The 25,799-nt window shown below is 37.1% G+C and overlaps 1 protein-coding gene across 1 annotated transcript; it reads left to right on the top strand.

Annotated features, from left to right (window-relative positions):
• Nucleotides 1-5,257: 5,257 nt before the first annotated feature.
• Nucleotides 5,258-7,052, top strand: LOC132547561 (uncharacterized). The gene is made up of 2 exons (XM_060211335.1): nucleotides 5,258-6,771; nucleotides 7,019-7,052. The coding sequence occupies exons 1-2, from the start codon at nucleotides 5,258-5,260 to the stop codon at nucleotides 7,050-7,052; spliced, it is 1,548 nt and encodes a 515-aa protein (XP_060067318.1).
• Nucleotides 7,053-25,799: the final 18,747 nt, after the last annotated feature.

The following is a 25,799-nucleotide window of genomic DNA, read 5'->3' on the forward strand; positions in this document are numbered from 1 at the left end:
TAAAGAATCTGATGACTGGCGTTTACGTATAAACAGCTCGTTAGAATTTCATAGATTCAAAATTCTTCATCCTGATATGGTTCCTGCAGTAATCTGGTCATTTTCTAAACGCCATCCAAATTTTAACAGGACATGTAAAACTATGGCAAAAATGTGGATTGCCCCTCCTACTTGTGAACTTTTATGTGCTCGATGTAAAGGCACTTTTGAAGACGCAGTCGCCCATTGTTTACTTGACTGCAAAGAGCCCATATTAACGTCTCTGCGAGATAATCTTTTTACCAGTTTTGTGGACAAATATCCAGTTAATGTGTATGTATCATTTGACCAGGCGGACAGAGATGTCCAGATAGCGTCTCTGTTGGGTGCCCCCAGTGAGGACATTTATGAATCATTTTATGACGATTCATCTTTGTTTACATTTTTTATTAAAGATTGTCTAATGTTTTCTGAAAAGGCCTACAATATGACTTTTCAGTAAAGGCCATCTCCTATCTAATGTTTGATGTGTTCTGCTAGAAATCTCCATTATTGATGGATTGGTTATTCACATTCATTGTTCAATATTTATATACATATATTCTTGCACTTTTTTCTTTAATTTTCACCTAAATTTACAATATTTGTCATTGTAATTACTCTTCATTATTTGGAGGAAATAAAAAAATGATGATGATGATGATGATGATGATGATGATGATGATGATGATGATGAAGGTGAGAAAAGTACTTGGCACGAGCACAACGCAATGTGACCACAAGATGTACACGTGTATACCAGGTAATTAGAGTGTCATTCTAGCCCTGGACAGCAACACGAGTAATCAGTTATTAAGCTATCTAATTATTTATGATATACTGTAAAATAACTTTCCGTTGTATCATACATCGAGTGATTTTCTCTAGTTAGCGGAAGTGCCGTACGATATTCCAGAGTATCAAGCTCATAGCGTTTATATCTAGTTGTTGTTAACCCGAGCTGGTATTGTTTATCACTGAACAATACAAAGGTAGCTGCACCAGCTGTATATTTTATTGTAAGAAAAGGCATGGATCCCATAAATGGGGTTTAGATTGCCATTTTTGCTCACACACAGGAAAAAAGTCGTTGCATTGTTATATCATTAAAAAATATTAAATATACTAATCATTGTAATTTGATGAATGTGGTAATTTTATTATTTTTGACATTACGATTCAGAATAAAAAGTATACCCTTGCATGTATATATGGTCCGACTATTGACTCCCATTTCCACCGTCTGAAATGAAATATTGACTTATTTGGTAACGACTCATTATTACTGGATATTCTAATTGTATAATCCCTTGTTCCTGATCAAGCGTAAAGCGGAGATATGGACAGAAATCCAATTTTCATATTTGGAGATATGTTTGAAGTCCTCCTTTTGAGGTGGAAAAACACCCACCATCCACCCTTTAGTGTTTTTCTTATACGGGTTTCGTGAAGTCGTCTGTGTGGGTGTACACTCATTTACATACGTGGTGATGTTTCACTTAAAATTTAATGCAGCTTATAAAACCAAACTTACCGAGAGAGTTTTTTTGTTTATAATAACCATTTGGTTATTTTACGTAGCAATATTTTTACGAAAAAAAATGAAATAGTGTGAGATTTTGAAGCTATTGGGTACTGGTGCAGCGGATCTGTTTTACATACGTTCAATATACGTTACCTATACCGTGATACACAAAGGATATCAGGTAAAAATATTAAATAAAATCATGTAAGTGGAGGTAGGGATCGAACTTTAATTTCACAATTTACAAGATGTGATGCCCGACATTACTTCAATGTCTGATTTCGTTGGTATTCTTAAATCCGTGTATTTTGAAGTGAATAGATTTGAAACACCGCGTTTAAGTTTTTTCCTGTTGTATATATAGAATACAAAAGCGAGATCAGAACATGCCTTCGTGAAGAAGTCAAGTGTGACTTTGCAATCAAGCGCGGGCTGCCACGTGAGCAAAGCTCCCGAAAATAGTGCTCTCCTTATCCCCTTTCCTAGTCGCTTTTATGAATGTGGCGATAGCATGTCCGCTACGGTCTGCTGAGTTTATTTATAAACAATCTTGAGGATCTACAGGAAATGTGCAATTCCACAAAGGTCCGTCTGCTAATACGTTTATTTAATTTTGTAATTAACTGTCGTAAATTGCATACTGTCGATATGCTGTATGAGCCAGTGTCCCTTATAATGAATGTCGGGTTATGTCATTCAGACTGGTTTGTACAGACATATATAACGTAACCTCGAGAAATTGACGATCGGGACAATTATTTGTTTTTTCGGCTAATACAGCTAGATATCTCGGATAGTGGAAGAAAGTCAGTATAGATCCAGTTTCGAATAAAAAGTTAATAAAACAACCATTTGATTTAAACATATTTCTTCTCAAATATCTATTTACAAAATAATTGGACATAAGTTTTCACATTTCATCACCGTACTTTTCTTGAAAATACATCATAGATACAAGCAATAGATCGATAGGGCAATTTACGCCATTTATTATTAAACTATCTTATATGGAAATGAAGAGAGAGAGAGAGAGAGAGAGAGAGAGAGAGAGAGAGAGAGAGAGAGAGAGAGAGAGAGAGAGAGAGAGAGAGAGAGAGAGAGAGAGAGAGAGAGAGAGTCTGGATTTATAGGTTTATCAGATACACAATGATTAGTGAGATAAATGTTAAATGGACGTCTCTTTGTCACAGCAAGGAATACCATATCGTCCGAGAGGAAATTTTATTTTCATTACTTCTGTATTACTCTCATTTTTCAATAATTTCGTCAACAAAAAATATAATCTCAGGTTACTGTTAAGTGTTGAGTTTGTTACACGGGCGACCCAACCAGTATGGATCCGGACCTGTCACATATATACCCGTATACAGGTAAACTTTTGTTGCCCGAGGCACTACTTAATCACCACTAAAACTATATAGGATAACACTAATTCATGCAAGTCCAGTGTTATTCGAAAATTGTCGAATCAAATAGTGTTTTTATAATCATCGATCAATTTTAATGTTCCTGTGATCGCAATTTAGTTATAACTTCACGAATTTTCCGTTTAGTTTTCAATCTGTAATATTAACCAACCATTTTTACCAAACAGCACAAAATCATGTATGCACACGATGCGCACAGGAAGGTTTTGGTGTGTTGTGTGTTGCCACAACTGTACATCTAGGGAGCATTTCTTTTGAATTGATACACGCGCTTGTTTTTCCGTCACTGCCGAATACAGTAAAAATATATGTGACTAGAGCATTCCAACAAAGGCAGCGCCGGTTACAAGATAAATAGGTATATTTCTCGATTTCAATATCTTCATGTTCTTGTTAAAGTATACGAGAAGGCTTGACCTTAAATAGCTTCGTATCTCCGGAAATAGAGATATATCCTATGAAATAGGTATACTTAATACTATTCGAATAATTGATCAGGTGATAAAAGCCATTACCTGTTTTAAACAAAATGAGTGTTGTAGATGAAATTCAGTTCGTGTGATTTTCGTTCATAGAGCCTATATTTATTATTATTATCATTATTTGCATACAGGGGTGAACTTTGAGTATACATGAACTGTGCTGTTTTACGTATACGTTACTATGGATTCGAGCCAATTGTTTTCTAATGACTCTTTCGGGTCTGTTGATGCAACGCTATCAGATCTGACACCTGATGCTAATGGCTTAGGTAACAGTGACATTGACTTCTCAGTTTTGAATTCCCTTCCAAAAGATGCATATGTGACCAAACTATTGAAAATAACTAACATGTCTGAATCGAAGCTGCAATGGTACCGTTCAGATTTATACGACCGTGCAAGTAAGATACATGGCTGTCCTATTGGAAGGCTAGTGACAAGAAAGTCTACCACAAAAAGTACTGCTGAATGTAAGTACGCCCGCGATTGCTATCAACTCGAACAGTTCATAGCTGGGGACACAGATGTTTGTTTAAGTGATGCAGTTTCCCTTAAATCACGGAATCCTCCCGATTCCCAACAAGTTAACGTCGCACACGCTCCTTCGCTCGATATCGAGTCGATACTGCTGGAGATTGCTAAACTTGTGAAGAACGTTCATGAAATAAGAGACAGTATTAGACTGATAAAGGAAGATAACTCTAAACTTAAATCAGATGTTGCTGACATTAAACGAGAACTTAAAATGTCGTGTGATACAGTCGACAAAATCTTCGTCAATGAAATCTCGAATGGTTCCCCACCAAAGAATTTCAATGACCGTATTCACCTACTTTCTTCGAAAATGGTGTCTATTGACAAATTTCGGTCCAACATTTTATCCCAAGTCAGTACACTTGAGGAGTCGGTTCGCTCCAGCCTCCAGAGCTCCGAGGAACTCTTTGTGAACTCTATGGCGGAGTCTCGCTTGAGAACGGATTCCATTATTCGCGATTTTGGACAGGAAATAGGCAAAGAACTATCTGGCCTGAAATCCATTGTTCACAAGACCTCTCAACTTACGTATCACCCTGATATGCATGGCCAATATTCCTCGTCGCCTCCTATCAAACTAGGCGTGAACTTATCTTCACATTCGCCTGATTCGTCCCCTTCTATATCGGCACCTCAACCACCTGCTTGTCCATCATCTTCGTCCTACTCCTATGCAAAGGTGTGTTCTGCTGATATTTTGTCTGTGCCACCAGTCCCCGCTGGTCCGTCTGATCAACTTGTCACTATTATTCCAAAACACTCTAAGGAAATTCAGTCCGATAAGCATACCGTTACTAGAAATCAACGTACTGCGCCGGATAATCATGCTCCCCAGCCTAAGCTTATTCTGTCTAAGGATTCATATTCACGGAGTGATGACAATGCTAGCGGTTTTGTTGCTGTTTCTAGGAGAAAGACCACACGTCTGTTTCTGAGTGGTATGTCCTCCGGTTGTACAGCCGATGATATCCGTTCTTATCTCGAGCAAAGGAACGTGGCTGCTACTTTCGTCCGTATCCTCAAAAGCAGGAACTCTGATTCCGTCTCTAGTCGTGTAAATATTCTTTCGTCCGATGTTGGTAAAATCAAGGTAGATCGTTTCTGGCCCAAAGGTATTCGCTGCAGGAAATGGTATTCGTATAACAAATATTATGGGAACGGTAATAACGTTGAACCTGTTGATGAACAGTAGCGATCTTTCGATATTTCTGCGAGTAGTTGTCCTTTTCATGGCTTCTCTACGTCTGATGACCTGGAATGTGACCGGTATCATGTCGTCAGCCTCCTACCTTCATGATGCCCTGCAGAAGCAAGATGTCGACATCTGTGGAATCTCCGAACACTGGTTATTTGACGAAAATGCTCACCTGCTTAACAGTATACATCCAAACTACTTGTATTTCGCAGTTTGTGACTTCTCGACGCACGCTCTATCTGATCATAAAACCAGAAAGGGTGGTGTTGCCTTTTTGTGGAAAAAGAACATCTCGAGTCGTGTGACTGTCGTTGACTCAGATGACGATCATATCGTTATCTTGAAGCTGGTCTCTAATTCTAGCGTTTGGCATCTTATACAAGTGTATATACCTAACACGAGATACGGTTCAGATATTTTTAACGACTACGTTGACAAGTTAGATTCTTTGTGTGCCTCGTTTTCCCTACAAGGCTCTGTCATCATCATGGGAGATTTTAACGCTCGCCTCAGTGGCCCTCGCATACCAAACTATCAAAATTATCGAGGTCTCCGTCTCCAACGATGTTTAGACCGATATCAGTTGAGTGCTCTGACTACTTCCTTCTTTTGCTCTGGACCGTTATATACCTATGTACACTCTGATCACGGCATTTCATCTCTTATTGATCATGTGATAATCGATTCATCAAAAACTGACCTCATATCAAACTGTTATATCGGCGACCAACCTTATTTGGACGTATCCAGTCACAGACCAATTTTCTGTGATATTCTTTTTCCCACCGCATCGGCCGTAAAATCTCCTCAGATTGAACGCAGTGTTTTCAAGTGGCCTTCAGATGGCACTTCTTCAGGTACTGAAGTCTATCACGATAACCTTCATCAGTTTATAACGCAGTCCAATCTCATCAGTTTTCGGTTAAACAATATTTCAGACATCGACAGTTATACAGACCTATTGACTAAAGGTATTCATGACACAGCCTTATCGTCTCTCCAAAAGAGGAAGTTTAATAAATTCTTGAAACCCTATTGGAAAGGAGAGCTGAAGGAGTTACATCGCGATATGTGGCGGTTGAGGTGCATTTGGGATGACGAAGGTCGTCCTCGTGATCCTAACTCCCAGTCCTTTTGCTTATACAAGGACGCGAAACGTAAGTTCCGGCGTAAACGCCGCCAGTTATCAGAGAACCATCTTATTACTCTGAATTCCGACATCGAAGAAGCGGCGGATATAAATCAAAAGTCGTTTTGGTCTTTGGTGAGATCTCGTGCTGGTGGTGGATCTCGTGGTTCAGCGGGAGCTGAAGTAATGTTTGGGAACCAGACTGTCAGAGACCCTGCTGCGTTAGCGTTACACTGGGGGGAGTATTTCTCCGGTATTTACTCCCACTACACTGACCGCCTCTTTGACAATGACTTTAAGTCGTCTGTCGAATCCGAGTTGGCAGAATTCCTAAGCCATGATGCTCCAGCAACAAGCTCTTCCGAAATAACTTTTACAGTGGATGAAGTTAACCTTACCTGTAAAAGTCTTCCTCTTGGAAAAGCTCCTGGCATTGACTCTATTGTATACGAACACCTAAAGTATGCTTGCACTTCACTCTATGTATGTCTTTGTACATTATTTAATGCTTTCATAAGGTTTGAATATGTACCTGTGTCACTCAAACATGGTTTGATTTGCACGTTATATAAAGGTCATAATAAGCCAAAGAATGACCCAAATAGCTACAGAGCGATTTCTCTTCTACCCGTTATTCTAAAAGTGTATGAAAAACTACTCTTGAAAAGATTAGAGTCCATGAACCTTTTTCATATAAATTCATTACAGCATGGTTTTCAAAAACAAGCTAGCAGCTCTATGACTTCATATATCGTGCAAGAAACAATTGCGTACGCTTCTGAACATGATAGTAAATTGTTCACTTCTTTTTTAGACGCGTCTAAAGCCTTTGATTGTGTCTGGCTCGACGGTCTGTTTTTAAAACTATCACATTTGGGTTTTGACAGAAAAATTGTTAGTATGATTATGTCTTTACACAAGGATAGGTATAGTGTTGTTATGTATCAAAACTTTGTGTCTGAAGTGTTCGAGATAAGCCAGGGAACACGTCAGGGCAGTATTATCTCCCCTTGGCTCTACTCTGTTTATATCAACGATTTATTGAATGATCTTTGTAGTTCTGTATACTCGCTAGCTATATCTGATGTTAATGTCACGTGCCCTACGCAAGCAGATGATATTTGTCTTCTTTCACTTACCAAACACAATTTAGATATGCTTATAGATATTTGCTACAAGTATAGTTGTAAATGGAGATTTAAATATAATGCCTCCAAATCAGTAGTTATTGTCTTCAATGAAAGTAGCAATGTTCGCTCACAATCGTATCGTACTTGGTATCTAGGTGACAATGTTGTTAATGAAAGCACAAATGTTAAACACGTGGGTATTAATTTGAATAAATTTAAATCAGGTCGGCCTGATGTTGACGATGTTATCCACAAACTACGAGGTCAGTGTTTTGTTCTACTAAATTGTAATTTATTTGGTCCTAGTATCAATCCCTTGACTGGAGTCCATCTATATTTGTCTGTTGTACTCCCTAGAGGTATGTTTGGTTGTGAGCTCTGGAACTCTCTCTCCAACTCTGATTGGCATCGCCTAGAATCAGTCCATCATTTATGTGCAAAATTAATACAAAATTTCCCACTTCGTACTAGGTCTGGTGTAGCATTGGGAATGTTAGGTTTATCTTCTATACATCTTTACGTAGAGCAATGTCAGCTTCGTTTTTTCGGGGCTTTGTGTAATATCAAAACAACTTGTACTTCAAAGCAACTCTTTTTGTTGCGTTTACATCAAAAACATCTTGGGGTAAATAACGCTAAGAAAGGTTTCATCAACGAAGTTTGGGATGCTTTGCACAAATACAACTTCCGAGGCATCTTACTTGATTTTCTTAATTCTGGGAAATTTCCATCCAAACTTGGCTGGAAATATCTTGTAAAGAATGTCCTTCTGTGTAAAGAATCTGATGACTGGCGTTTACGTATAAACAGCTCGTTAGAATTTCATAGATTCAAAATTCTTCATCCTGATATGGTTCCTGCAGTAATCTGGTCATTTTCTAAACGCCATCCAAATTTTAACAGGACATGTAAAACTATGGCAAAAATGTGGATTGCCCCTCCTACTTGTGAACTTTTATGTGCTCGATGTAAAGGCACTTTTGAAGACGCAGTCGCCCATTGTTTACTTGACTGCAAAGAGCCCATATTAACGTCTCTGCGAGATAATCTTTTTACCAGTTTTGTGGACAAATATCCAGTTAATGTGTATGTATCATTTGACCAGGCGGACAGAGATGTCCAGATAGCGTCTCTGTTGGGTGCCCCCAGTGAGGACATTTATGAATCATTTTATGACGATTCATCTTTGTTTACATTTTTTATTAAAGATTGTCTAATGTTTTCTGAAAAGGCCTACAATATGACTTTTCAGTAAAGGCCATCTCCTATCTAATGTTTGATGTGTTCTGCTAGAAATCTCCATTATTGATGGATTGGTTATTCACATTCATTGTTCAATATTTATATACATATATTCTTGCACTTTTTTCTTTAATTTTCACCTAAATTTACAATATTTGTCATTGTAATTACTCTTCATTATTTGGAGGAAATAAAGAAATGATGATGATGATGATGATGATGATGATGATGATGATGGTGAGAAAAGTACTTGGCACGAGCACAACGCAATGTGACCACAAGATGTACACGTGTATACCAGGTAATTAGAGTGTCATTCTAGCCCTGGACAGCAACACGAGTAATCAGTTATTAAGCTATCTAATTATTTATGATATACTGTAAAATAACTTTCCGTTGTATCATACATCGAGTGATTTTCTCTAGTTAGCGGAAGTGCCGTACGATATTCCAGAGTATCAAGCTCATAGCGTTTATATCTAGTTGTTGTTAACCCGAGCTGGTATTGTTTATCACTGAACAATACAAAGGTAGCTGCACCAGCTGTATATTTTATTGTAAGAAAAGGCATGGATCCCATAAATGGGGTTTAGATTGCCATTTTTGCTCACACACAGGAAAAAAGTCGTTGCATTGTTATATCATTAAAAAATATTAAATATACTAATCATTGTAATTTGATGAATGTGGTAATTTTATTATTTTTGACATTACGATTCAGAATAAAAAGTATACCGTTGCATGTATATATGGTCCGACTATTGACTCCCATTTCCACCGTCTGAAATGAAATATTGACTTATTTGGTAACGACTCATTATTACTGGATATTCTAATTGTATAATCCCTTGTTCCTGATCAAGCGTAAAGCGGAGATATGGACAGAAATCCAATTTTCATATTTGGAGATATGTTTGAAGTCCTCCTTTTGAGGTGGAAAAACACCCACCATCCACCCTTTAGTGTTTTTCTTATACGGGTTTCGTGAAGTCGTCTGTGTGGGTGTACACTCATTTACATACGTGGTGATGTTTCACTTAAAATTTAATGCAGCTTATAAAACCAAACTTACCGAGAGAGTTTTTTTGTTTATAATAACCATTTGGTTATTTTACGTAGCAATATTTTTACGAAAAAAAAATGAAATAGTGTGAGATTTTGAAGCTATTGGGTACTGGTGCAGCGGATCTGTTTTACATACGTTCAATATACGTTACCTATACCGTGATACACAAAGGATATCAGGTAAAAATATTAAATAAAATCATGTAAGTGGAGGTAGGGATCGAACTTTAATTTCACAATTTACAAGATGTGATGCCCGACATTACTTCAATGTCTGATTTCGTTGGTATTCTTAAATCCGTGTATTTTGAAGTGAATAGATTTGAAACACCGCGTTTAAGTTTTTTCCTGTTGTATATATAGAATACAAAAGCGAGATCAGAACATGCCTTCGTGAAGAAGTCAAGTGTGACTTTGCAATCAAGCGCGGGCTGCCACGTGAGCAAAGCTCCCGAAAATAGTGCTCTCCTTATCCCCTTTCCTAGTCGCTTTTATGAATGTGGCGATAGCATGTCCGCTACGGTCTGCTGAGTTTATTTATAAACAATCTTGAGGATCTACAGGAAATGTGCAATTCCACAAAGGTCCGTCTGCTAATACGTTTATTTAATTTTGTAATTAACTGTCGTAAATTGCATACTGTCGATATGCTGTATGAGCCAGTGTCCCTTATAATGAATGTCGGGTTATGTCATTCAGACTGGTTTGTACAGACATATATAACGTAACCTCGAGAAATTGACGATCGGGACAATTATTTGTTTTTTCGGCTAATACAGCTAGATATCTCGGATAGTGGAAGAAAGTCAGTATAGATCCAGTTTCGAATAAAAAGTTAATAAAACAACCATTTGATTTAAACATATTTCTTCTCAAATATCTATTTACAAAATAATTGGACATAAGTTTTCACATTTCATCACCGTACTTTTCTTGAAAATACATCATAGATACAAGCAATAGATCGATAGGGCAATTTACGCCATTTATTATTAAACTATCTTATATGGAAATGAAGAGAGAGAGAGAGAGATAGAGAGAGAGAGAGAGAGAGAGAGAGAGAGAGAGAGAGAGAGAGAGAGAGAGAGAGAGAGAGAGAGAGAGAGAGAGTGTCTGGATTTATAGGTTTATCAGATACACAATGATTAGTGAGATAAATGTTAAATGGACGTCTCTTTGTCACAGCAAGGAATACCATATCGTCCGAGAGGAAATTTTATTTTCATTACTTCTGTATTACTCTCATTTTTCAATAATTTCGTCAACAAAAAATATAATCTCAGGTTACTGTTAAGTGTTGAGTTTGTTACACGGGCGACCCAACCAGTATGGATCCGGACCTGTCACATATATACCCGTATACAGGTAAACTTTTGTTGCCCGAGGCACTACTTAATCACCACTAAAACTATATAGGATAACACTAATTCATGCAAGTCCAGTGTTATTCGAAAATTGTCGAATCAAATAGTGTTTTTATAATCATCGATCAATTTTAATGTTCCTGTGATCGCAATTTAGTTATAACTTCACGAATTTTCCGTTTAGTTTTCAATCTGTAATATTAACCAACCATTTTTACCAAACCGCACAAAATCATGTATGCACACGATGTGCGCAGGAAGTTTTTGGTGTGTTGTGCGTTGCCACAACTGTACATCTAGGGAGCATTTCTTTTGAATTGATACACGTGCTTGTTTTTCCGTCACTGCCGAATACAGTAAAAATATATGTGACTAGAGCATTCCAACAAAGGCAGCGCCGGTTACAAGATAAATAGGTATATTTCTCGATTTCAATATCTTCATGTTCTTGTTAAAGTATACGAGAAGGCTTGACCTTAAATAGCTTCGTATCTCCGGAAATAGATATATCCTATGAAATCGGTATACTTAATACTATTCGAATAATTGATCAGGTGATTAAAATCATTACCTGTTTTAAACAAAATGAGTGTTGTAGATGAAATTCAGTTCGCGTGATTTTCGTTCATAGAGCCTATATTTATTATTATTGTAGTGATGTCCAATGTGTATATAACACACAGGAACCACTATGGTTGCTTCCAGCTCCCAAACCCAACAAATGGTACAGTCAGGTTACTCATGTTTTGTGAATCACGTCCGTTCGGTTTGATGGTCAAGAGTCAAGAGAAGGCTGTCCGATGGTCTCGCGCCAAACTGTCACAGGAGCTCCACGAGATCTCGCGATGTCAATGTCATCGTATGTCAGCGGTGACACCCAGGGGAGATAATTCACCCCGGTTTTCACATTATTATCATTATTTGCATACCTCAATTAACACGATATTCCAAGGATTGTACCAAATGACAACAGTGTATTATAAAGGAAAGAAACAAATTCGGACACTCAATATTTCCGCTAAGCTGTTGTGTACATTGAACTTATTTCTGACCATTATAATAAGCCTGACTAGAGAACAATATTTGTTCGAAATTTCTGCAATATATCCTTTGTACTGGATCTACAATTTGTACAAAGCAGACGACGAACAGACAGACGAATGTAATAACATTTGTTTACGTCACATCTCCTTTCCCGAACTAGCCTTCACGTGTAACTTAAGTGTAAAATAAAACAAAATACGACAAAGTAACAATGCAAAGATTTTATTTCAAAATAGTGTAAAAAATTTGTCAGCACAGCAGACGATAAATGTATACAACAAATGATCGCTTTCACACAAAATCAACACTACCACACCACAATATCACACACTCTCAATACTCTTGACCATGTCAAGTTAAAAACATAACAAACAAAACAATACGGTATACAAAAACATACATCATACTGCAGAACAATAAAACATCCAAGCGACAAACAGACGGACAAATGGACAGACATTCATGATAGAAGTATATCGGATATATAAAATAGATAAGGAAGTGCTTTGTCAAATGACGAACGTTGTGACAGTCAAAACGATAAAGAAAAGTCGATAACAACCATAATAAAACGTTCACAAGCATTTTTCTTTGAAATGGAGAGTACAACATGTAGACAGACGAATGGACAGACAAGAAAATAGATTAAAAAAATACATCACACACTATAGAAAGATAAGAAAGAGCTTCGTCAAATGGCGAGCGTGCCGACAGTCAAAACGATACAAGCTCCGTTGGCCATGTAACGGGACAAACAAATATGACAATTTTTCTAAACACACAAACAGAAAAAAAAAGAAAAGAAAAAAAAACAGGCAACAGATAGGCCACTAATACGTAGATTTAAAGCCAGCTTTAGTGACATACCTGCATGGGGCATTATCCACGTCAATATTAAATCGACCACACACACATTCACACAACCACCCACATTCTCTATCACTAGATTAGGATCAATACAGTCTTAACCTTTTACACGGAACTACGTCATTATCATCATCATCAAAATCCATCTTTCTTTTGGCGCCCCTGTGTCTGTTATTTCTACTGAAGGTGTAGGCACGCTCATTGTTCATAATAGTATCATACTCCTTGACCTCCGGCGATTTCTGACGAATGGAATTATCTTGGAGAACGTCCAGGTCTGCCTTAGGAGTGAAATGTTTGACCGGTTTGTTGTTGATGGTGTTGGATGTTACGTGGACGTGACCACACTGGTCAGTCCTAATCTTTTCCGGAGTGACCTGTTTGTCACTGGTAGTTTTGTGGTCAGTCTTGAGCCAATATGAGGTTGATTGGCTGGAGAACTCGTTCAAATCAAGTATATCATCATCCTGGAATGGAATTAATGAACATTTAAGATGGGAAATAAAGAGGTAATAAATCAATATCTTCGCGTTTGGTTCTAAAACCAACTATTTATAAGAAAGATCAATGAAAAAATCATACTCACCAAAAAATCGACACTGCAGTCCAAACCATCGCCGAAATCGATCTGTGTAAATGACTTTCTATCAGCTGTTTCACTGCAAAAGGAAATACAAAGTATGAATACCAAGAGAAACACAAACTTGTATTTTTATGACTTTGTACAAAATAGAAATCTCCCTGTTTTGTACAAACTCGTTTAAATTAAAAGAAAGAAATAAAACTACCATATCATTAGTACAAGTATGTTTGATGTTATCTCTCATACCATCTCTGACTCTTACCAAACAGGTCTGGTGTCTGGACCAAGGTCAATTCCGTGTCTAATATCAGACCGGACGCTACTTTGGACACCAGAGCTCGACTTATAAGAAAAGATGACGAAAGAAACACATAAAAACAGGGCTCTTCTAACAAAAGCAATGGAGAGAATAAAAGGTGTCTTTCTTAGAATGCTGAAATTGGAAACTAACTTCGAAAGACTCAAAAAAGCAAGTGGACATATAAAAGATTTTATCATGTGACACAAAAATGAAATACAAGAAAATGTAGAAATCTATATACCTTAACAGTACTGTTGTACGTATCACTGGAGTTGTGTTCTTCGGTTGTCACGGTAACCACAGAAGCATCATAAGTATTACAGGTAGGTTTTGTTTTCTTAGTTGGCATAGCAACTTCTTGGGAAAACCGATTCTTCTAAACAAAACAATAGGAACGCATTATTTTTTTCGATTAAGTCAATTATATATCTTTCTCTGTATAAAGTCATTAATTGAAATTGGAAAAAAAAGTTTTAAGTTTAATTGTCACGTTTTCAATAACACAAAAAACATGTCGTTGATGAAGATAATTACTGTTTAAATATGAACCGACAAAAGAAAAAAAAGAAAAAACGGACTTGAAAATTATTAACAGCAACCTTGTGCAGATTCGATTTTATTTCTCAGAGAATCGGAAGACCATGGAGCAATTGACATCATTTTCCGAGGTAAAAATAATTCGAAGAAAACAGTTACCTTCATGAATAATGGTGATTCTTAAGATATTGTGCAAGTCAGTCCGTTATTATTTAGGGAATTGAGACAAGTACATTTCATATCCATACATCAAATTGTCATTGGTTAAATTTCAGAATGTAAAGAAGACGCAATGATTTATAAACTGAAATATTCATCAATCATCATAAAATAATTTGACTGTGTCGACAATTGTAGCTTTGCAAATGTATAAATTACAGTTTCAAGTTTTGCAATTTACCTCTATCGTTGTTGTTGTCTCGTCCAGTTTTGCTTTTAAACAATTCATTTTGTCGTCTAAGACTTTTGTAGGTCTCGGATGTAACGATGACCGCTGGCTATCTCTGGAAATCACCTTCCGCTGGCAGTTGTCATTTTTCTAATAAAAAGATAAACGAAATAGAAATGAAAAACTGAACAGTACACATATTCTCTTTTGTGCGAACCATCTAGAAATCACTACTGTCTCAAACACCAAGGGAGAGTCTTTCAAACTAGAGCGCTCTCCCCCTCGTCATAACAGAGTCCAGCTAGGAATCTTTAGCCAATACATACAGATACTCACCGAAGTGGTAGGTAGTCTGGTCAAGCGGAGCTGACCACGCTCTACTGGCTTATAATCAGCTGGGCAGTTTGGTCGCCACTGTCTCTTCTTGGTACGTGACTGGTCCATCTGATGATTCTGAATCTAAACAAAATCAATTAAATCACAAATCAGAATTCATTTTAGACCACTGAAATAACATCGGACAAATCTATGAATTTGACGGAAAAGGAAAAATATATCGATAACACAGAATTGACGGTCAAAAATATCCCCTGTCTGCTGCTAACACTATACATCTAGTGCTAACAAATACCTGAAAAGTTTAATAACTGACAGTAATTAAGATACGACATACACAAAATAATGAAACAGTTTGTTCATATCTATAAATTATATGTACATCGCATAATATTACTGCGACCTACAATGTATATAAGAAATGTAAGCAGTAACTTTTCAAAAAAGTTAAATTTGATTTCAAATTTTAAATCCAGTAATTTCAGTCTGATACAAAATAATTTGTTTTTCTCAATAATTGCAGCTTAGTGATATAATTAACAGTTCCAATTCAAGTAAATCAATAATTCACATACGTACCTGTCTGGCTGTTCCTGTCCTGTCCAATTTTGTTTTTGAGTCTGACCATTGGCTCTGATTATAAATGACTACCCGTCGGTGACTATCATGATTCTAATAAAAAATGGAAAAGAAAAGAAGATTAAGTAAAAAGTAACCTGAATCATCCGTTTAAGATCCATTTTGACTTTACACGGAAATTAAATGAGTTTTCCGTTTTCTACACTCACCGAAGTGTCAGTCAGATTGGTGAAGCGAATCTGAATACACTCCAATGGTTGGTGGTCATTTGGCCGGTTTGGTTGCCATTGTCTTTTCTTGGTACGTATCTGGTCCATAATATGACCTTCAATCTAAACCAAATTTAATAATTAAATCGTAAACCATGATTTGTTGTAAACCACTGAAATAACACCTAACAAATCTGGTATATCGCTGTTAAAGAATATAAATGACACAGGATTAATGACTCTTATATAAATGTTATTCCCCTAATGATAGTCACAAAAATGTTGAGAATTGACCAGGGTCAGGGATCAGTCGTTAATCAATTTTAATCAATTTAATGATCAGACCAGTTCTGAGGCTAATACCTGTACTTTTCCTAATTGGTGTAGTACATTTATGTCTTGAAAAGAATTGGAATTGAAATCTTGTACATGTTTAATAACTTATCGAAAAGTATTTAAAACAATGATCCTGCTAAAATAACCCCTCCCTCCAGTCGCCATTTTTTTCGGAGGAAACCAAGTAAATTTCTCACAAAAAGAAATTTCTTGGCAACATTTCAAAGGGAAAATGTTCAAAAAGTGTATAAACAGGTCACTCACCTTATAAGTTATATCTGTGACAAAAGTTGAGAAGTTGTTGAACGTAGAACTCGAGAAATAACACAAAAATGCGGGAGCGAAAACTAACGTGACCGAACTCAGTCGTGTTTCCCGTTGATATGAGAAGACACGTGATATCAACAGATGACGTCATAAGCAACGTGACGTATTTCCGGTTTTCTGACGTATATCCGGTAATTGACAGCCCTGGCGGAGAGTAGCATAAGTAAGGTCGACAACCGATCTAAAAGTATTTTTCCATTTTTTCACTATATATATGGAAGCCCTGTTTTTCCACATCACGTTATGTTTCGTTGGGTTTTTTTTTTTTTTTTATCAAATCAGTGTTTTCTTGAGAAATCATCATCATTCTTCGATTTAAGATATTATATACAAACAATGCCTTTGCGGGCGCAGCGCCGAGATTTGTGTTTTTGTTTGCTTTTTTTTTTTTTTTTTTAAAAAATAATGATGTCTATTACAACCCAGTAATGTCATAGGAAGTCATCGAAAGCGGTGATATCATGTCATTTTGTAACATGACGACAAATATTATTTAGCGCTTACCGCTTCAGTTTTGTGATTCTTATGGGAACCTCGAAAAAATAACATAATGATTTTTTATATCAATGAATACGGAACGGTGTCTGGTGTAAAATTGACCACTGATAATGAGCCCGGTCCCGTTAGTTTTAAGAATGCACCCGTTCTATGTTCTCCTGCTTATACATTTATATACTATAAAAAACAAGATGGCGGATATGAAAATTAAGTGAGCGAGCTTAATACGCCGTATTCACAGATATGAAATAAAACGAGACGAAAAAGCGAATACAAGGACAGGGAACTCCTGATGTTATCAAATTTCAATTACCAAGGGGGTCTGTAACATGGTACACGTATCTCAACACGGAGTTAAAGATATTCTTTTCTTACTTGTAAAGTGGGGCCGGGATAACAGAATCGTCAACTTCGACGAGTAACACAGATAATTAACCATCTTGATAGTAATACGCATCTGGGGGCATTCTTGCTTTGCCCATTTTAAAAACCTTCTTTCCTTAAAAAACAAAAACAAAAAACAAGGAAAGTGTTGTTTTATGAAGACGTTGGCAACAAATTACAGTAATTTTCATACTGACCATATACTTCATTGACGTTCATTTCTGTTATTTCGTTGTACCTGTGATCCTACCTCTAAGTGACCTTTTACCTGGCATTCTACCAGTGTGCCCTGTTACCTGGCATTCTATCAGTGTGAACTGTTACCTGACATTCTAACAGTGTGACCTGTTACCTGACATTCTACCAATGTGACATGTTACCTGACATTCTACCCGTGTAACCTGTTACCTGACATTGTACCATTGTAACCTGTTACCTGACATTGTACCATTGTGACCTGTTACCTGACATTGTACCATGGTGACCTGTTACCTGACATTGTACCATTGTGACCTGTTACCTGACATTCTACCAATGTGACATGTTACTTGACATCCTACCAATGTGACATGTTATCTGACATTCTACTGGTGTGACCAGTTACCTGACATTCTACCAGTGTGACCTGTTACATGACATTTTATTAATGTGACCTGTTACCTGACATTCTACCTGTGTGACCTGTTACCTGACATTCTACCAGTGTGACCAGTTACTTGACATTCTATCAGCGTGTCCTGTTACCTGACATTCTACCAGGGTGACCTGTTACCTGACATTCTACCAGTGTGCTCTGTTACTTGACATCCTACCAGTGTGACCTGTTACCTGGCATTCTATCACTCTGACTTGTTACCTGACATTCTACCCGTGTAACCTGTTACCTGACATTGTACCATTGTGACCTGTTACCTGACATTGTACCATTGTGACCTGTTACCTGACATTGTACCATTGTGACCTGTTACCTGACATTCTACCATTGTGACCTGTTACCTGACATCCTACCAATGTGACATGTTATCTGACATTCTACCTGAGTGACCTGTTACCTGACATTCTACCAGTGTGACCTGTTACATGACATTTTATTAATGTGACCTGTTACTTGACATTCTACCTGTGTGACCTGTTACCTGACATTCTACCAGTGTGACCAGTTACTTGACATTCTATCAGCGTGTCCTGTTACCTGACATTCTACCAGGGTGACCTGTTACCTGACATTCTACCAGTGTGCTCTGTTACTTGACATCCTACCAGTGTGACCTGTTACCTGGCATTCTATCACTCTGACTTGTTACCTGACATTCTACCCGTGTAACCTGTTACCTGACATTGTACCATTGTGACCTGTTACCTGACATTCTACCAGTGTGACCTGTTACCTGACATTCTACCAGTGTGCCCTGTTACCTGACATCCTACCAGTGTGACATGTTACCTGAAATTCTCTCAGTGTGACCTGTTACCTGACATTCTTCTGGTGTGACCTGTTACCAGACATTCTACCAGTGTGACCAGTTACTTGACATTCTATCAGTGTGTCCTGTTACCTGACATTCTACCAGGGTGACCTGTTACCTGACATTCTACCAGTGTGCCCTGTTACTTGACATCCTACCAGTGTGACCTGTTACCTGGCATTCTATCACTCTGACCTGTTACCTGACATTCTACCCGTGTAACCTGTTACCTGACATTGTACCATTGTGACCTGTTACTTGACATTCTACCAGTGTGACCAGTTACCTGCTATTCTACCCTTGTGACCAGTTACCTGCTATTCTACCAGTGTGTCCAGTTACCAGACATTCAATCAGTGTGTCCTTATACCTGACTTTCTACCAGTGTGACCCGATATCTCACATTAACCAAGTGTCAATACCTAAATTAGCAAGACTTCCCAGAAAGTACATCGGCGCGAAAATTTGAATTATCGAAAAAAGCTGCCCTAACACAATGTATTTAGCAATGTAATGTAAATGTTGCAAGTGATGACTTATAAACAGACTCGAGAAAATGAAAGTACAAGATGTGCTGCAGGATATATAACGAGACAAAAATATTAGGATGTCCGCAGAACGATTCTCATCTGTATTCTGACTTAGAGAGTATTGACGTGACCTATATGATCTTCTGTCTATCCCTTCATTTCTAGTTACGTCTCTCTATCCATTCACCAGTGAAACCTGTACGGTCGAATTAGGTCTTAAATGTATTTACAATTATTTCTATAACTTTGAAAACATCAACATATATTCTATTTCAATATATTTTCTGGTGACTATACATGACGTATTACGTAATGTATTTGTGTTCCATGTTTTCATTTACATGTAATATCAATACGAAAAACAGATGTATGTTTCCCGGAGTATTTAATGCGCCATTAGTTTAACTCTGTTGTATCATTTTCAATAGTTGTAGGGCGGCCTGAGAACCTCTGACCCGTTGATTGGCAGAAACTCCAACAACTTATCTCACATTCAATAATGACTTTACATGCCTTTATGATATCTCCAAAAATACATAGTAAGATCACTGCTAATTCAGATTCGGTAACAGTATAATAAAAAACATGAACGTTTACAAACATATCTAAGTATGTGACAAATATAATCATATATCCGTTTCATTTCATTCAAGATTATTTCCATTTTCGCCAGAGGTTCGATAAATTGAAAACAAAAAGATAAGATACGTTCGACAAAATAAGATATGAAATAAAAACTTGTGTGATCGATCCGTTGTATTTATGACGTCATTAACGGATTAGATATAAAGCAATACAAACATAAACATACCTGTATATATATAAGCATTTGAATGATAACACGTGACAGATACTTACCCATAGAAGCATGACGTGAAGTTCCAAGGGAAAAGTAAATCAGTGGACAGAAAATGACTTATACAAGTCGACGATTGGAGACAGTGACCCCAACACGTACGTCATCCCTTGAAATATAGGTAAAACACAATATATATATAATCAAATACTTGACATGGCAAATAGATTCGCTAACATTTTCAGGCCTCGCGGCAATCTCCAGGCGATGGTATTACGTTACATAGCAAAATACATTGTGACTTAATGTCATTGTTAAAATATAAGGGGAGTTAATAGCGTTATAAACAATAAAAGGTGTCGCGACACAATCTTTGTGTATTTAGGGACGGGTTAAACAGATTAAGAAAACCTTCTTTGTTGATTCTTTTAAAACGTGTATATCAAAAAGTTTCATTCTTTAAATTCTATTATCTATCGTATAAAACAGACGAGTCGAATGTAAGAAAATTGTTTTTTTCTCGTAAGTGACAAAATCACAAACCATAGTTTTGTAGCCATGAAATTTCAACAATATACGGATCAGAGATTTATTTTCAAGCGGGGCTCCACACCGCCCACTTCCGGTTCTCGTACGAAGATCAAAGATGTCACTGGGTTTCATAGATATTATTTGAACTAAGACGTAAAAGCACTCAAACTGAAACTATACATCAGTTAGGTTAACCGATAAGCGTTTATGAAATAAAAAAACAAACGCTAACTTTTGTGTTTCTCAAATAGCTTTTTATCCCCCGAAGGCCATTTTATTCATTTCTTAAACATTAAGTAACATTAAGATATTTAAAATGAAAGTGTCTATAGTGGAATGTTTATTTCAGAAGGATACAAGTCTAAGTTTATTGTTGTTTATCATTTACATTATTCGTAACTTCGATAAAACACACAATATCATTATGCCCATAAGTGTACAGCTATGCATTGTGTACTATATGAAGAAGGCCCTATTTTGAGATAGCTGAAAAATATTGGTCTATATTATAAAACATGACTTATCATTTTAATCTTTTGTGATAAATAACCATTTTTGCAGCATTTGCTTTTTTTATCTTTTATTTTGTTTGATGTTATTTGTTTTTTGTATTGCTGTGTGTTTCACCGGTTGATGGCCCTAATGACATTTTTATGTGTTGTTGGGCCGTAATTAGATTGTAATAATAATAATAACAATAGTAATGATTGAGATACCAATTATCACAGTTATGTTTTAGCCATATAATATGTTACTTTGTACAGAGAAAATCTGGAATTCTATTACTGTTGTGTCCTTCTAGGACTTGTCAATGATATTAACTCCTTAATCAAATCTATGAACAAGACACGAAAATCAAAATTTTAAACAGATATTTCGCACTGAACTAGAGCTGTACTAACTCAACACCGCTGTTGATTTATGTTTCAATAACATTTAACTCTATTCTGAATCGTATCGTCAGAAATAAGACATTATATACAGGGTAACTGCATGCAAGGCTTATAAGTAAGTACTTAAGCTCACAATGTTTACAGCAACGAAACCAAGAAGCAAACGACTGAGCATCAAATATGTTCAGCATTATAGTGCTGTATAGTATAAAGTCAAAATGGGGCTAGATCGAATCACTCCTGTTTTAAATATTCTGATGTTTGTTCGTTGAATTTGTAGGTAAGAGAATATACCATACCGTAAACATTATCTCATACCTAGCTGTATATGTTATCTGGTGCTGAATCGTACTATAATGAGCTGGTAGGTAGGTCACGCCTACATGTCCGGTTGTTGAAGTAACTTCCTGATCCACACTTATTTACCAAAACCGTTTGGTGACCCGTCCACGAGTAACAACGATAATCACTGAATACCAGTTATGGCAAGTAGCATGAGATTGAGAACCAATCTCTGCGGTCAGTCAGTTGTTCCCAGAAACAGAGGATACATGGCTAGATTAAGCATTGCCATATTGAGCATTGCCTCCTTCATGACTGGATTGAACATTTCCGACGCCAGTGACTCCGTATGAGTTTAAAACATCGAAAAAAATAGAAGGAACTAAAAACAGTGCACACAGATCACAATACGACCAGAGGTAATTTTCAAGGTAAAAAAATCAATATCAATATTTGAAAAGAAAAAAAAAGACTTCTTCTTACGCTCTGTTGTATTAAATGTTCATACCTGTTAAAATAAGGAATACAGAGAAAGAAAAGAAGAACACAAAACAACAACAAAGAAAAAAAAACAATAGAAGTTTAAATGGCGTCTTTCGTCACGTCACGTCATGTCACGTCACGTCACGTCAAAGGTCATTTTGGAAGTTTTCTTTGGCTGTAAGCTCACAATCAAGCAATCAGTGATGAAAACGGCGGTGCAAAGTCACGGGTGGTTCTCAACACTTTCTCACATACTTCAAAGGATGACCACGTGTCTGCTAGACATGGGGTAATTCAGGAGTAAGGAGAGACAGCTGGCGCGCGCGCTATGACTCTACTCACAACGGGGTAGCGCTACCCCTGTTAGATTCTACAAGTCTCTGGGTCTTGACGAAGAGATATTTGATGGACATCATTGGTTTGGGAGAGATGCGATGGCGGAGTGCATGCCTGTGGATAGGCTGTATATAATAGGTAATGTCTTTCGGTTGTTACGAGGAAGCGGAAGGTAGGAGGTAGTGCTGGAGTATTTGTACAGTGTTCTGTATAAGCGGCTTATTGAGATAGAGTTGGAGGTGTTGTTATTGTTGCCGCCGTCGTTTGTTGTTATTATGGCTTAGCACATATTACACAAAGATGACAACAGACAAGAGAATTGCTGTTTGTCTTTTGTTGTCTCGGATGTCGTGGCCACAATACACCACATCATAGAAAATGGCAGAAATGGTCATGTACATAGTTGTGCCACACCCATGTTTTCTCATTCACTCATCAGGACGGACGTTTGTCTGAAACACCATGACTCGTCATTTTAATCTCGTAACTTACAGACGTCTGTCCGTCCAAATCTGCTATGGCTTTCATACTGAACAATTACGGTCAAAATTGAAGAAGTTAAACTGTTCAGCATAAACATGTCATTCAACAAGATGGCTTTCTCATACTAACAACTTGCATGAGTGCGGGCTACCTTTCGAAGTTACCTTTCAACGTTAAAAGATTATGTCATTATACTGCACAAAGAAAAGTACAAAAATATTCTTGTACAACAATGCGAAACAAGTTATCCACCTTTTACTATTAACTCTTGTTGACCCGGATATAAGCACGTCTTATTGTCAGGAAACTGAATTACTCGTGTAATCGAACCGTAAATGTTAAAATGAAAGGTGTTTGTGTTACCGCTTCGCCAATCTACTTGTTTGTTTCATAATTTTCTGGTCGTACGTTATATTCATTGTACCAATTCCAAATCAATTCTAGCCACTGAGATCAAATTTTGCTTTTATCGGATAATCTCAGATATTGTTTACAAACCAGTTCATGTCAAAAATGCTTCAATATCATTATGTATGGAAAGTACAAAAACATACAAAGATGAAACAAAAACAAAAAAAATATGTTTACATATATACTAGTACTAGGCAACATTGTGACAAGGGTTTTTAGATGCGAGTCTTCGAAGGTCATCGTGTGTATTTACATCAAGACCACAGTTGATCATTAATATAATGCAGAAATTAACTGCTCGTGTATACAACCGAAAAATCATTTGCTGGTAACAAATTATCTTATCTGAAAACATCTGAAAACAAAAATAGTGATAAATGTGGCATGCGGATCTATTCATTTTGTAAAACGAAAAAAAAAACATATGTAAAAAAAATCATATTAAACATGACTCGCGTTCCTCTCGCCTTCAAGAAATCAAAAGATGAAAAAGTCTTTTGATCTGAGTGGAGGGTTAATAATAACTTAGGCACAATACAAGTAAACTATCATCATAAACCTAGAAACTAGTCATTTGTAATCTATCACACCTCACAATATTACCGGACAACAGTGTGACTGTGATAGATATACCTCTATATAACCCAGGACAACAGTGTGACTGTGATAGATATACCTCTATATAACCCAGGACAACAGTGTGACTGTGATAGATATACCTCTATATAACCCAGGACAACAGTGTGACTGTGGCATACCTCTATATAATCCAGGACAACAGTGTGACTGTGATAGACATACCTGTATATAACCCAGGACAACAATGTGACTGTGATAGATATACCTCTATATAACCCAGGACAACAGTGTGACTGTGATAGATATACCTCTATATAACCCAGGACAACAGTGTGACTGTGATAGATATACCTTTATATAACCCAGGACAACAGTGTGACTGTGATAGATATACCTCTATATAACCCAGGACAACAGTGTGACTGTGACATACCTCTATATAACCCAGGACAACAGTGTGACTGTGATAGACATACCTGTATATAACCCAGGACAACAATGTGACTGTGATAGATATACCTCTATATCACCCAGGACAACAGTGTGACTGTGATAGATATACCTCTATATAACCCAGGACAACAGTGTGACTGTGATAGACATACCTGTATATAACCCAGGACAACAATGTGACTGTGATAGATATACCTTTATATAACCCAGGACAACAGTGTGACTGTGATAGATATACCTCTATATAACCCAGGACAACAGTGTGACTGTGATAGACATACCTGTATATAACCCAGGACAACAATGTGACTGTGATAGATATACCTCTATATAACCCAGGACAACAGTGTGACTGTGATAGATATACCTCTATATAACCCAGGACAACAGTGTGACTGTGATAGATATACCTTTATATAACCCAGGACAACAGTGTGACTGTGATAGATATACCTCTATATAACCCAGGACAACAGTGTGACTGTGACATACCTCTATATAACCCAGGACAACAGTGTGACTGTGATAGACATACCTGTATATAACCCAGGACAACAATGTGACTGTGATAGATATACCTCTATATAACCCAGGACAACAGTGTGACTGTGATAGACATACCTGTATATAACCCAGGACAACAATGTGACTGTGATAGATATACCTCTATATAACCCAGGACAACAGTGTGACTGTGATAGATATACCTCTATATAACCCAGGACAACAGTGTGACTGTGATAGATATACCTTTATATAACCCAGGACAACAGTGTGACTGTGATAGATATACCTCTGTATAACCCAGGACAACAGTGTGACTGTGACATACCTCTGTATAACCCAGGACAACAGCGTGGCTCTGATAGATATACCTCTATATAACCCAGGACAACATGTGACTGTGATAGATATACCTCTATATCACCCAGGACAACAGTGTGACTGTGATAGATATACCTCTATATAACCCAGGACAACAGTGTGACTGTGATAGATATACCTCTATATAACCCAGGACAACAGTGTGACTGTGATAGATATACCTTTATATAA

Source organism: Ylistrum balloti, unplaced genomic scaffold, assembly GCF_031769215.1.
Source record: "Ylistrum balloti isolate Yb309-2 unplaced genomic scaffold, AGI_CSIRO_Ybal_v1 Utg369962, whole genome shotgun sequence".
NCBI classification, from domain to species: Eukaryota; Metazoa; Mollusca; class Bivalvia; order Pectinida; family Pectinidae; genus Ylistrum; species Ylistrum balloti.